This window comes from Cibotium barometz, chromosome 17, assembly GCF_041138505.1.
Source record: "Cibotium barometz isolate CiBa-2024 chromosome 17, ASM4113850v1, whole genome shotgun sequence".
Lineage (NCBI taxonomy): Eukaryota > Viridiplantae > Streptophyta > Polypodiopsida > Cyatheales > Cibotiaceae > Cibotium > Cibotium barometz.
The window spans coordinates 35,683,268-35,697,835 of record NC_141062.1 but is presented as its reverse complement, the minus strand read 5'-3'; the positions used below and the strand labels follow the sequence as shown (position 1 = coordinate 35,697,835).

Below are 14,568 nucleotides of genomic sequence, written 5' to 3'. Positions count from 1 at the left end.
AGATTTGTTTGTATGTTTTCCTCTTGCATTAGCTTCCTCTTCTTTTCCCACCTTTTATGAGAGAGATAGACCACAAGCAACGACGAAACTCTTTTTGCCTCCATCTAGGCATAGAGAACTCTTCTTTCACGCCATTAGCGAGAAGCATTCTGGTGTGACAATTGAGTGAGGACGCTATGGACACATCAAGAAGTTGCAATTGTGGCTCTAAAGCAAGCCCCAACAACACATGATTCGGTAGGGCTAAGGTAACATCTTTACTTAAACAAGCTACAATGAAACCCTATAAACTCGGAAGTACCATGAACACATGAGAGCACAAGAAAGTGCACACAAGCATGAAACCAAGAAATTCAACGAGAGAAGAGACAAAAAGATCTCCCAAGCTCAAAATAGCATGTAAAAGTGTATTGAGGTATGAGATTTTAACTTATTTGCAACTTAAGGTATTCACACTTGTTCGGTGCCCAAAACTCACTCACAGTCTAGTCTCTAGCTCCTTATTTGCTAAGCTCCTAATTTAGGAAATAAAACCTAGGCATACCCTAGTGCCATTCCATTACAGGGGTGTCTGTTAGTACATTCACTCATTTACTAGTCTAGTCTCTAGCTCCTTATTTGCTAAGTTCCTAATTTAGGAAATAAAACCTAGGCATCTCCTTGTGCATACCCTACTGCCATCACGGGTGTTTGTTAGTACATTTACCTATTTCACGGGTGTCTTATTAGTACATTTACCTACTTCAATTGAAACTCCAAGCTGAAAAGGAATTATCATCATTCTCTACGGTTTCAATCATTGGGCATTGGAAACACGTCTTTGGGTCGATGTAGACCATCAATCCACTACTAATCAACATATTTGATTGGTGCTTTTTACTATGTGTACCCGTCTTGGGCACGCGTCCATAAATCAAAGGCCACCCTAGTGCTTAATCTCTTTGCTAAAGCATTGACTTTTGTACACATTGCTCATATGGTTGGCCCATGCATCCTTGGCATTGTTGGTGACTACTTCCTTAGTTAACCATTGGCCTCATTGACCCTCGTTGACTCAATCAAGGAGTTAAGCGAGTTAACATACTTCCTGCTAGGCAAGAGGGAATTGCATAAAGGTTGTTATAAAATGGTTGTTTCTATAGATAGATAGTGCTATAAGAAAACTGTGTTAGCCAATGGGTTCAATGTTATTAAATCCGTAAAAGTTTCTAATTAAACATAATTAATCAAAGAATTTCGATAGTCTTTTGTTACATGTTTTTTCTTTGGGGAAAGGGGGGGAGGGGGGAGGGGGGCATTCAACAATAAAAATGTCTACTTTACATTGGGAGTATTTGAAAGTACAAATGGCCTCATGAATGCATCCCAAAGACTAGACATTAACCAACAAACTACATTTTCATATCTTCAACCATGGTCAAAAGAGCTCATATAAAGCTCAATAAAGTAGTTCCCTAGTAAGGTCGAGATTTTTAATTTTATTCTAGTAATGAAATTGCATTTGCATGATTTCTTGTGATCCAGGGACACTTGGCCAATCGATATGCAAGTCCAAAGTGCTCTCAAAAAATCTCATAGAAAAATAGGATTTCAATAGGTCTTGATATAAGGCCTTCATTTACATTATCTTCCACGCAATGATTCCATGGTCTCAAATACAAATATCGACTACCTCCACATCACTTCCATTTACATACAAAAGCCACAACGCACCCACATGGACAAAAACAACTTTACAAGCTCTTATGATGGAGTAAATTTGTACAATTTACACAGTTAGGACAAATTAGACCTACCAATCTGACCAATCCATGATTGACTTGCTTGCTCTATAATAACCACACATTTGTAAGGCAAGGTTATTGTGCATCCTTAACTTCCTTGAGTGCATAAATACACTATCTAATGGGAAGTGAAACAAGGAAAAGCACTCTTAAAAATATCAATTTGAAGCTGGAGGTCTCGGGTTCAACACCCAACAAGGTGCTTCCTTAGCGGCATCGCCTACGGGCGAATGGAATGTGGTAACTACGTGAGAATCCTGGACCTAACGCTTGGGGGACGGGGGCCGGGGGACGGGGGACCAAAATTTGAACAAGAGAAATCTTGGTGGTTCAAGATTACAAGCACATACATAGATCAAAATTTCATGGTCCAGTCATATATACTGTGCGCCCACCTGAAAGTGAGTGTACATGTGCATGCACCCAAAAAATATCAATTTGAGCAAGAGTAGAACTTGGTCACTCAAGATTACAAGCACATGCATAGTTCAAGATATACTCAAACTACAAAACCATGATGGAGGTCACTTGATACGGCCAAACATCTAAAAATGCTGTCATGCATGGTCCAGTCATATGTGACCGCCTGAAAGTGGATGTGCATGTGCATGCCATTCAAAAAAAAAATTTAGAGATCATGTTCAGGATTCTCCATTTATAAAAGGAAGACAAGGGAGCCTGTATCCATCTTGCTTTGATGGGAGTGTCATCATAAGCATAGGTGCCAAACATGCAAAATCCTCATAATATAATAAAGTTAGATTCTCTTTCATGTACTTACAGTGCTACACATGGCTTTCAATGGTGTGCTACACACAGGCTTTCAGTGTGCATACAAGTGTAGCATTTTGATGTATAGCATAAATGATGAAGTAAGTACTTCTGCTGCATGTTTTTGCTTGCACTATATTGTAAATCCACCAGGATGTCAATGCCACTGCCTCAAATTTGAAGATGGGATTGCAATACCCTTCAACACCCAACACAAGGCGGCCACATGGTGTTGTCCCATCTCTTCTTGCTTGTTAGACAGCAATTCACAACCAGTTATATGATGTTACACTCGGTGTATGCTGGCCCAAGCCTACAGCACTTCGGGGCTAACATTATTATCCTGCTAAAGATGCCCACAGAAAAGACAATTTATTTATCGGTAGAATAAAAATATCCAGATTTTAAGACCAAACCTTTAGGTTACCTCCAATATGAGCTTGGCATGAGAATCAAAGGTCTTGCACAGAATTTCATAGGTACAATCAGCCCAAACCTGCATTAAAAACAGAGGAATTTTTTTGAGAGAGAGAAAAAATTTAGACCAAGCATTCAGGGGGTAGATTGAACTTGGTTTCCTGCCCCCCGAGTCCTATCCCTCTACCACCATGGACACAAAAGATTGCAGTCTTGCAAATCAAAATTGAAGCTACATTGGCGATATCTTCTTAGTCTCTCATCATCAATGAAGAGACAAAGCCTCTTTATATTTGAACTTGGTAAGAGTATGCAAGCTGCATACACAAGTGAGATATTGTTTGCAAGCTCACATGGGTATCAATTGAGGTCCTCTCTCAGGCCAACTCTCCTACCTGTGAAAACTGCGTATTAATTAACACAGTCAAAAAGGTTGCTCCCTCAACTAAGATCTAGGTTATCACAGCCTGGCCTTCTACAACCAAAATCAGCAGCACTTTGCTTTTTCCAAATCTCCAAGTCACCTGCCAAAAACTGCCTCAAAGCTGAATGACCCACCAAGAATACTCATGACAAGCTTCGATGCGCAATTTCAATTGTTGCCCCCCTTGCGGAATGAAGGGAGAGAGATGATTGTCCCCGCACAATAGTTGCATCAACACTTACATTGATAAATTTATGTGTTTGCAAGAGATGGATAATGAGGCAAGCTTTTTTATACACACTGATTGTTTTAGCACCTAGCCTTGCTGTGACAATTAGTTTTTCTATTTTGCAACGAATCTGTATTGCAAACTCTTTGCCATTTCGAAAAACTATGCTCTAGCCACAGACTTCAATGCTCTCCTGCAAAGATGGACCTTCCGAGACTCCCCAAGATGATGCCCCATGCTGCATGACCTGCACCAAGAAAAGAAAGGTCTTGAGTTCATAGGAAAGGCTAGCTAGAGTCTATCTTGTCCCTGCATGGCCAAGAACCCCCTATACAACACGCTACCTCCTTTGATCATAGGTTGGTTGCCTGCAGCTTATAACTCCTCATGATCGCCAGAAGCACAATCATTTCTTCAACTATAACTCCATCCTCCTCCCCACAAGGACCGAATGTGTGAAGCCCTTAGCCAGGTCCATGAATGCTTCCTTTGGTTGAAAAGTTCTTTTTGGAATAACCTTTAGAGTTTAGGAGTGGATCATGCCCATGCTATGTTGTAATCCTAAAACTTGGACAGGTGGGCTATGGTGGAAAGATGCAAGTCTTAGGCAAAAGTATCAGGCAAGGCGCTTGGTCTAGCTCTTCAAAATGCAAAACAGATTTCCTACTAACGTGTACTCATAGACATCCAGTGAAACATGTATTCAGAGACATGAAGTGACATGCATTTGCAGACATATCAGAAAGTTGAAGTGAATTCTTTTGATCTTACATGCACACATGCATAGCTTGTCAAGTATTCACAACTGTGTATGTTTGGGTCTAAGAATGGTTACCACAGGGTCCACTCTTGAAGGAGAGACACTTGAAATCTTATAACTGCAAGAAGAAAACAGTGTCATTTAGTGGTGTGGCAATAAGTATTGGTTGCATTTAAGCAAAATATCAAAAGGGGGTTTTGAGAAGGATGTACCTTAACTTTCTTCTATAGAAATCCATAGCTGCTACATTCCTTTTCTGAACAGTAAGCATCACGGCTTTCATGTTATTCTACAATACAACCAGAACATCAAACGACCTGTTAACTGAGCTCATCTGTCCAAGTTTCAGTGTCCCCTGTAAGGTAGAGTCTTTGCAGACACCTCCCCCAGCTCAATGGGTGAGGGTTGGATGGGGGAAATCCCCTGCCCGTGAGGGACAGCAGGCAGGTGAGATCTCCCATTTTATCCTGCGGGGATAATGTCTGTAAGCCCCTGGCACCCTTAGAAGACATATCTAGGTTGCAAGCTATGATATAACACACACCTTACGAGCAATAAGTTCCAATAACTGCATGAGAAACTTCCCCAAGCCTTTTCCTTGAACATTGTTTTCTAGCTGTACTTCATATACATACAGAACAGGTAAGTCCTCCTCCACGAGAAACCGATACTGTGCAAAGGCCACTACAGGCGCTCCAGTGCCCTTCCAAAGGCCTTGGAGACTTTTCCCTCTGCTCTGAAGATCACCATCAGAAGTTCTCTCTTCTTTCAGTAGGTCCGTTTCATTCAGCCGTGCAATGATGTATCGAGCATCTGCTGCTACCATCTCCCTCTGTTTGACTTTTTCCTCTTCCAGCCATTCTATGCCATATGGGCCCTCCATATTTATCTACTGGGCATTGTCAAAAGCTGTAATTTCTAAAAAGGCATAGAACATAAAAGACCTTGAAATTTACCAAATGAGCATGAAAAAATCCAAGCATGGATGCTGATTGACACACATGGGCAGCTCAACAAGAGAAATGAGACCAGGAAAAAAGTACAGATAGAGCAACAACAAACACCATGCACAACAAGGAGCCTGAACACACCAGGGCACGGTGATAAAAACAAGAGAAAATGTTACGTGCATAATAATTGTTATGCCGACAGACATTTGCTCTATAGCTGAGTTTAAGAGAGACAGATTCATACAAAACATTTGACAGCCAAAATGCAGAAATATGGGCAGTATATGCAGAAGAAGCCACTCCCTGTCTGACTGAGGAAAACACCATCTTGGCATTTCCTTGGCTGCGTGTACCCCTACTTGAGTTCAGCTTCTTGCACCAAGAAGCCTCAATCTGCCATCTCACCCTTCACTGCCAGATAGCCATGGTCAACCCCTACCAGCTCCTGCTGCTGCAGAGATCAGATTTGTTGCCTTGCTGATGGGTAGCCACACTGTGACCACCTAAGGGAAGCTTAGCCAATGTGACGACACAGAGCACATCTAGTCAACAACAAAGGAAAACAGGTGGATGCAGAGTGGATGCAAACACTACACCTTGAAGCACCAAGATCTACGGGAGAGCATTGGCATCATCATGCTCAATGGGCACAACCCTGTATTGGACAGGCCTAGGTTCTTTATTTCACATTTTGGAAGTGTTTCCATGACTACATTTCTATACCTTCTTCATTCATGAGTTTAAGGCTTTTTTTTCCTCTGGAAAAGAGACTTCTATTAAGTATGAAAAAGTTTACAAGAAGGAAGATTTCAGATCAAGCAGGGGGGAAATCTCAACCAATCTGGTGCCTTGCCAGCAAGGTCCCATATAAGAGAGTGAAAAAGATGCCTTCTCTCATGAACTGGCCACATTTTCTCTTTGCAGCCCTCGAAGATCCCTGAATCCTGGCCCACGTGGGCATGAGCATGTGGACAATATCACATCAGATCTTGCAAATGCGTTGTGTATCATAAACCAAAGTGCCCTCCATGGCTTCGGTGCATCTAGCTTTTCAAATGTGCCAAGCTCTGATGCTAGCAATGAGCTCCCATGCAATGCCTAATCTCTATGCTGGTGATACGTAGCCTGACTCTGGCATGTCTTGAAGACGGCACCGCCGACCCACTACCTGGGTAACCCGCATGACCATATCTCTATCGTTCCCTTCAAACCTGAGTTGCGGGCTCGACTGCACCAACCAAGCAATAGCACCACAACAAATGTAGGCATCCCTCCTCATCCTTCCAAAAGGTGTGCTATTGCAATCCAAATCCTCTGTGCCTCCCTACACTCTCATAAGCAATGGTAGACTAGCTTTGAAGCTCCTGCACATCTTAGACAAGCTGTGCTAGCACCAACGACCAATCTCCACTAGTTGATGGCAAGGCCACCATGTAGAGAAAGCCAAATAAATCTTTGTTTCCTTGTACGAGTGCCACAACCTCCACCAAAAATCTCTCTAAATGTCAAGGTGATCCCATGAGTCTCCCAATGAGGTCTAAAAGTAGGGACTGCTTAGCCATTGCATGAGTTCAGTAAGAAGAAGGCAATCTTCGAATGGACGGTTGATGAGAAAAAGGCTTTTCTTAAGGAGGCCATTATGAGTGGGCCCATCTTAGTCATCCCAGACTTGCAGAAACCTTTCTGTGTGGAGTGTGATGCATCCGAGAGTTGCATTGGGGTTGTCCTAAATCAAGAGGAGCATGTCATAGCTTATGAAAGCAGTCGTTTGCATGACACAGAACTTTCTTTGGGCATCTATGAGAAGGAGTTATTGGCTGTAATTCATGCCTTGACTATTTGGAAACACGTTCTTCGGACTGATTATGGTCAAGACAGATCATCAAAGCCTAGGGTACGTCTTGACGCAAACAAAGCTTTCGGAGAAGCATATGAGGATGGCAAACTTCTTGTCTATGTTTCATTTTCATATTATGTTAGCTCCAAGAAAGAAGAATGTGGTGGCAAATGCATTGTCCAGAAAGCCATATGTGGCTACAATGTCAGTTGAATCACATGGGGACTTGTCTGTCATGCGTGAATTGTACCATACAGATGCTGATTTTGGACACATATGGACTGATTTAGTGGCTGGACATGCACATGACTCTTATGTGATCAAAAAGGGGTATCTCATGAAGGATAACTACCTATGTGTTGTGTCAAACCTAAGGCAAAAGGTCATTGATGAGTGCCATGCTCCTCCATATGTAGGACATAGAGGAATCATACCTACTACGCGAATGATTGAGCATTATTTCTTTTGGTCAAGTATGTGCAAGGATATTGAGGCATATGTACCTGCATGTATCACATGCAAGAAGTTTGACATGCAAAAGGCTCCAAGTTTGCTTCAGCCGTTGCCTATTCCCTCACATCCATGGGAAAGTATTGCAATGGACTTTATCATGGATTTGCCTCATACTCTGCAAGGCAATGATGCTCTTTGGACCATTGTTGACAGGTTTAGCAAGTAGGCACACTTCTTGCTCGTCAAGGAGACCATTAAGCCTGAGCATATGATCAAGATATTTGTGGCACAAGTGTTCAACACCATGGTATGCCAAAGTCCATTGTGGGAGATAGAGATCCCACGACTACAAGCCTCTTTTGGAGAGCTCTGTTTGACAATATGGGCACTAAGTTGGACTTCTCATCGGCTTTTCACCCCCAAACGGGTGGGCAAAGTGAGGCTGCAAATTCAGCTGTGTTGGATCTCCTCAAATGCTATGTTGCAGATCAGAAAACAGCTTGGGAAAGGTATCTACCGCTAGTAGTACTTGCATATAACAACACAGTGCATGCCTCCGCGGGAAAGGCCCCGTTTGAGATTGTTTATCAAGGTGATATTGCCACCCATCCTACGCACTAAGGATGAGATCTTTGCAGTTGATGAGTATATCAGAGATCTTGACATTGCCTTTGCAGAAGTGCGAACAACCATTGCTCATTCATAGGATAAGCAAAAGAGGGCTGCCGACAAGCATAGAAGAGAGGTGGACCTCAAAGAGAATGATTGGGTATTGCTGAAATTTGAAAAAGCAAGACTCCATAGGAGGCCAAGAAAGGAGGGAGCATGCCCTGAGCTCTCTACCAAGTATTACGGACCTTTTAAGGTGATCAAACGGATCAATGAGGTTGCTTTCCGGCTTGCATTGCCTTAGCATTGGAGGATTCACAATGCCTCTCATGTGAGTCTATTGCAGAAGTATGTGGGGCCAGAGTGAGAGAAGCCTGTCAACACAGAAGAGCCGCCAGAGGTTGATGAGCTAGAGGATGTTCTTCAACCTAAGCAGATTGTGTTTGGTGCCCAACCTTAAAAAGGATGTGAACTGCTAAGGTTATAAAGTCTTAGAGAAATAAACAAAGGTATAAATGAATAATTACCACCTCTTCACAAGCCACAAACCATGTTAGAATACAGGGCATTCGCACGGTTCACGGTTGGGCGTCCTTGCCCATGAACTGGACACGTCATAGTGGCAATCACACGAAAACAAGTCACGCGAAATCAGTTTCAAGCAAGCAGAGATGCGTGCACATGCAGCAAGTCCTCCGGCGCACTGAACTGACTCAGTGAAAAACCTAAACTGGGATACCTAACAATGGGTTCCATGTCCTGGCCACACTATGGGTGACACGAGGCTCGGCCTCCCGTAGGTGAAGCGAGTCCTGGCCTTAGTACGGGCAACACGGAGCTCCCTGGCCTCCCGTACCTTGGAACGAAATAGGGGACAAGCACTTTGGCAGCCAAATGGTGAGCATCCCCCCCCCGGCTTCTAAACAGTTGACCTCAACTAAAAAGCCTCCAAATACACCTCAAGAAGCTATCTATCGGTAATCTTCATTGAAGTAGTCTTCATCAACCCATTTTGCGTCAACGCAAATAGTTCTTGAACTTCACAAGGTTTCGCCCAGAAAGCTTACCAGCAGCAGGTAGCTTTCTCTCCATTGGCTAGTGCCCGGGGCCCAAGGACCCCGGGGACCAAGGACCAAAGTATGGCCTATCCAAGCCTTGGGCACCTTCTTAACCCATTAAAACCATTCGTGGGACTCTTTAATGAGGGGGCCCCTTATAGAGGTGCCCACCTTCATTAAAGGGGGGGGGGAGGGGGGGGTGGGAACCTCTCCCACAATTGCTCTTTCTCACTCTCACATGTTTGGTAGTTGGAACTTGGCACATCTCTCCCTGACTCTGCATCTGCAAATCGACACTCCCACAAGTGTTTCCTTGGCTGCCATACAGCTGCCCACCCTGCTCCTGTTGCCAGACTGCAGCCATACAGCCCGCCTACTGCCCTATACCTGCTGCACCTGACTGTGTACCTACAGTACCTACTGCACCTTGTTGTACCCAACTGTGTACCTATTGTAGGTGCCTACTGCACCTTGCTGACTGTGTACCTACAGTATCAGTTGTACCCGACTACTGTACCTACAAGTACATACTAAAAACCTACTGTACCTGCAAGTACGTACTGAAAAACCTATTGTACCTACAAGTACATGCTGAAATCCTAATTACTCTTCATGAAGGGGGTGTGGGAAAAATGAAGTGCCAAGAGGCTCTTTTTATAGTGCAATGCCCTCCCTTATACTGAAAACCCTACTGTACCTGCAAATATCATCCTACATCTACAATACCAGATGTACATGCTGTGAATTGGCACCAAGTGTACCTGTTTGAGTACCTGCTATTAACACCACATACCAGTACCTATTTGTGTACTTGTACCTGTTCGCGTACCTGTACTTGTTTGTGTACTCATACCAGGGAGGCTTGAGCCACAATCTCTGTGAGGGTGTGCGCCAAGCTCTAGTACGAGAGCGCCTCCTTGTACCTAGTCATGTCCTCGAGGTTAGGGATCTCCTCCACACTTGCACAATCTCATCACCTTCACCCAGACGTTCTGTTGTGTCTATGTGTTTCCATGTTTTGCTTAATCACAAGTGTCTGCTAGACAGGGGTCTTTCATTGGTATCAAAGCTCACTAGACTCCGCCCAACCATAGAGCCTAAATCAAGATCACTCCCCGGGCATGGAGGTTAGTAGCATCCAAGACATGGCTCCAAGTGCAAAGCCCTAGCGTCCCATACCACCACAACACACCCCTCCGGTGTACGCAAACAGTAGTCTCACAGGCCTCAAGTCCAAGTCTGAGGAGATCTCCTACTTAACCTAACCTAAAGTTAGACCTTTTAACCCTGCTTAGCGATTACGGACATAACATATATCTTCCAAAGTTCTATGCAATGCATAGCTCCATCAGCCAAGTACCCAGAGAATTTTCTTTTCATAATCCAGTCTCCGTTGATGCTGGACTTGCACCCAACCTTATAGATCTTGGCAGAATCACTGCAGCACCTTCTGAGCACCTTGGACAGGTGTCAAAAGCAGCCCTTGATATGGAACACTTTGCTACTGGGTTGATCAAACCACAATATGTCGTAAGTATCCTGAGATGCAAAGGGGTACATAGACCTTTCTGTTTTCAATCACCTTCATAGTACAGTAGGAGCATTGACTCATTGGAGTGGAGCTCGGACCCATGTCAAGAAAATCGACAAGGGATGTTCAAGGATTGAAGCCTAGCATTACAGAAGGAGACCTTCGTTCAATAACCCATTTCACCACTCTTGGCACACCAAATCAGGTGTTTTAATGTAGAGGTTGGGTGCAAGTCCGGCATCAATGTAGACTCGATTATTAAAAGAAGATCCTCTGGGTACTCGGCAGCTAGAGCTATGCATTGCATAGAGCTTTGGAAGATATATGTTACGTCCCTAATCCCTAAGTAGGGTTAAATGGTCTAACTTTAGGTTAGGTTAACCAACGATTGCGGGTTAGGCATCTTATGGAGAGGTTAGTGGTATCCTGAGGTATATAGACCTTTCTGTTTTCAATCACCTTCAAAGTACAGCAGGAGCATTGACTCATTGCTGTGGAGCTTGGGCCCATCCGGAGAAGATCGACAAGGGACGTTCACAGGATTGAAGCCTAGAATTAGAGAAGGAGCCCCTTCTTTCAACAGCCAATTTCACCACTCTTGGCACACCAAATTGGGTGTTTTAATGTAGAGAGGGTGAACCTGCCCTAGTATTAACTGAGGGCAGCTGCAATGGGCACAAATTTACCCATTAAGCACTTCATGCTACTACTGAAACAGAACATGCAAATTAATCAGTTGACACAATTGCACTCGACAGGATGAACTCCCCGGATCTTGGTGGAAATGAGTTTGGCTTCTTGAAGCTCTAATTCCTGCCTGTCAGAATATTCTGATAAACTCTTCATTCAGCTGTTCTTATGTTCTAATGCCTCTAGCAGGTCAATGAGCCACTCATAATCACTTCTCATTGAAGATACAAACCCAAAGTGCTCCATATGCCCAAAAGACAAACCAGTTATCACTGTTTTTTAAGAAAAATGGCAATAAGTCTGGAGAAGGATTTTTACTTGCCTTTAAAAGGTCTTGAATGAATTGCTTCAGAGAAGTGGAGAGGGATGTCCCAATATTCGACTCCAAGGTAACGGAAACACCTGCACATGTATTCCGAATCCAGTCAAAGCAAGGAAAATATATATTCCAAACTCCATGGACATGATGATTCATGGTGTGCATGTCACTTCAGGCGCCACCACAATGTCAAAAAATAACTTGTTTTTTTAATCCCTTACCATTACGATTGAACTTAACAAAAGCTGGAAAGTCTACAAGATGGTCCTCCTTCATATAAGCCCCTCTTATAGCTTCATCAATAACCTTCTTTTTGGCAAGTTCCTGACTCATATATATATGTAAATTACCAAAGGGAAGTTTTGGTTAGTTCCCAAACTTTACAAAAATCAAAGTGTGATCTTTCCATGAGAGTCTATTCACAAAGCATCAAGTCATCAACTCCATGGATTAGCATAGACTACGTGTTCTGGCATTCCCCACTCAAGTTGTCACTGCTCAAGAGTAGGTGCACATTCATGCATGAAGATAAGTCTGCCTTAGAGGACACCATGCTGAGTTTCAATCACCTCTCTCTGTGGAGGTGAAGGGAAGACCCAGCCATGATGAAGCCTAGCGCTAAAGAGAAGACCAAGGCACGCGTTCACATGCGCTACCCGGTTGGGCAATTGCACTGCTTTGGATAGAAAGAATTAGTATGAACCAGCTGGACATAACTTGGTAGGTTCCTGACTCAAATAGAATAGGATTGATAAGTCAAATCAAAGCCCACTCACAACTAAGTTTTATGTACATGGTACACAACTGCTTCTGTTTCACTTCACAACTAAAGCATACCAGCATCTCAAAGTATGGTGGATACTAGCAAAGCATTTAAAATGACAATGTACCAAGCTGGCTCTGTCATGAAGGCTCTTACAACAAGTTCACAAGTATTTGAAACCTAATCAAACAAATGTAAGAAACACTACAGGACTGCATTCTGTTATTAGAAAAAACAGAGGGCGGGGGGGGGGGGGGGGGAGGCTGCCGAAGCTTGTTAGCAGTCATCTCCTGTCTGTACACTATGTCAGGGCCTCTGTTTTTTTGTTTTTTTTTTCCCGAGAAAAGATCCTTTCATTAGTTATATAAAAACGCCCGTAGGGCTACAAAAGATCTCTCCTGCTCCTAAGAGAGGCAGAGCAGCGAATACAGCATGGCAACCCGGGAGACTCTCCCTAGGTGCTGCAAAATACAAGCATCACTACAAAGAACTGAGCGGCTAAATCATACAATAGGGGGGGGGGAGAGCCAAACAGGTGGCCTGTAGTGCCAACGGGGGGATCCCGTGTGTAAGGTGTAGAAAGGGCCACAGCGCCAAGTGGTGTGAAAGGCCTGGCGCCGTAAGATCGCCTCATCCGAGTCTCCTCGGATGCGGTCGTACTGTCCTCGCAGGGTGTGGATCAACTCCTGCCAGATCCCCCGTACAGTCTCTGCTGGTGGCTCCAATCTCCCCTCAAAGGCCGTAAAGCACCGGGCCCTCCAGGTGAACCAGATGGTGAGGCTGCTGAGGAGCTCCCATCGTAAATCCCTCTCCTGTGTCCAGCTGGCGGACGAGAAATCCGGTGCCGGAACCAGGCGAGGCTGGCCCCTAATAAATCTAATGGCCTGACTGCCCTGCTCCATCTCATAGCCCATAGCAGGCCCTGACGAAGTCGACCAAGCAGCGGCACCCCACGTAAACATACCCTCTGGAGAGAGGGGGGCCAGAATACGCAGCATCCGCAGCCAAATCTGCTGTGCCTGAGGGCAATCCCAAAGGCAATGTCTCTGTGTCTCCATAGGGTGGCCGCATCGGATGCAGGCCGCCGGAAGACCGCTGTAAACAAGCCAAGTGCCAATTGCTCGGCCCCTGTGGGCGACCAGCTACTGAAAAGTCGAGATCCTGCGTGCCTGTCGACTAGCCCATAACCAAGCCCAGAAATCCTCCAGGAACTCCTGTGAGAGTCCCTGTAGTCGCCAATGCCCCGCTGCCGCTGGAGAAACCGTCCTCCTCGCCATCAAAATATGCCGCCCCAGCCGAACAGTATACTGGAAAAAGGTGATCTCGGTGGCCTCAAGGGATGCATAAGGATCATGCCACTCGTACTCCCCGGGGTCCCACTGTAGCCGGGCCAAGGGGCGCGCTGCATATGCCCATATGCGCCAATCCGGGAGCACATCAGCAGGGTCGGGGTCAATATGCCACTTCCGAGAAGCGGCAGCCACTACCCGAATCCTCTGAAAGGTGCACTCTGCAACCAAAGGCGACTCCACCTCCACTCTCTGGAGTCTGCCCTCATCCTGAATCTCATAGTAGAGGCATCTGCCATCCTCAGTGCAAGCTCTGACAGCAATCAAGATCTCGAACTGTGTAAAGGCTCCCATCCACCGTGGGGCCACTGGCTCGAGAGGCGTGAACCACTCCTCTGTGAGTGCCTCCTGAATATCATCCCTCATAATCAACCCCCCTCTGAAGTGACTCAGCCTCTCCACCTGGATCTCCTCTGGTAGACTGCAGAAAGCCTGCCAGTCTCCAAAACTACGAGCTGGGCCTGCCGCTAAAGGTCCCCAGGCTAGACGAGGCCGAGAACCCAGCATATGACCCTGCTCCGTGCGAACCGCTGGGCTCCAGATGAGCGGCTGTCTGGCCCGCTCCTCAACACAAGAAGGAGGTCGCTGAGAGAGCCCCGGTCTCAGCAGCTCCCAAGCTCTCAG

General features: G+C 45.0%; 1 protein-coding gene across 4 annotated transcripts in view; it reads right to left on the bottom strand.

The window, feature by feature from the left end:
* Positions 1-2,414: 2,414 nt before the first annotated feature.
* LOC147629933 (Acyl-CoA N-acyltransferases (NAT) superfamily protein) overlaps positions 2,415-14,568 on the bottom strand; it is a 38,304-nt gene continuing 26,150 nt past the window's right edge. Inside the window, exons 2-8 of one of the 4 annotated variants that reach the window (XR_015267770.1) lie at positions 12,054-12,156; positions 11,836-11,915; positions 4,930-5,274; positions 4,598-4,674; positions 3,970-4,503; positions 2,983-3,872; positions 2,415-2,898 (exon numbers count right to left, since the gene is read on the bottom strand). Coding sequence is in view for 3 of the 4 variants with exons in the window: in XM_086811465.1 (XP_086667591.1) it covers positions 2,869-2,901; positions 2,983-3,051; positions 4,461-4,503; positions 4,598-4,674; positions 4,930-5,274; positions 11,836-11,915; positions 12,054-12,156 (750 nt within the window). In the remaining variant the exon portion in view is untranslated. Of the gene's footprint in view, positions 2,902-2,982; positions 3,873-3,969; positions 4,504-4,597; positions 4,675-4,929; positions 5,275-11,835; positions 11,916-12,053; positions 12,157-14,568 lie in introns of those variants that run through there. The other 3 variants (XM_086811465.1, XM_086811466.1, XM_086811467.1) reach the window with 3 other exon arrangements.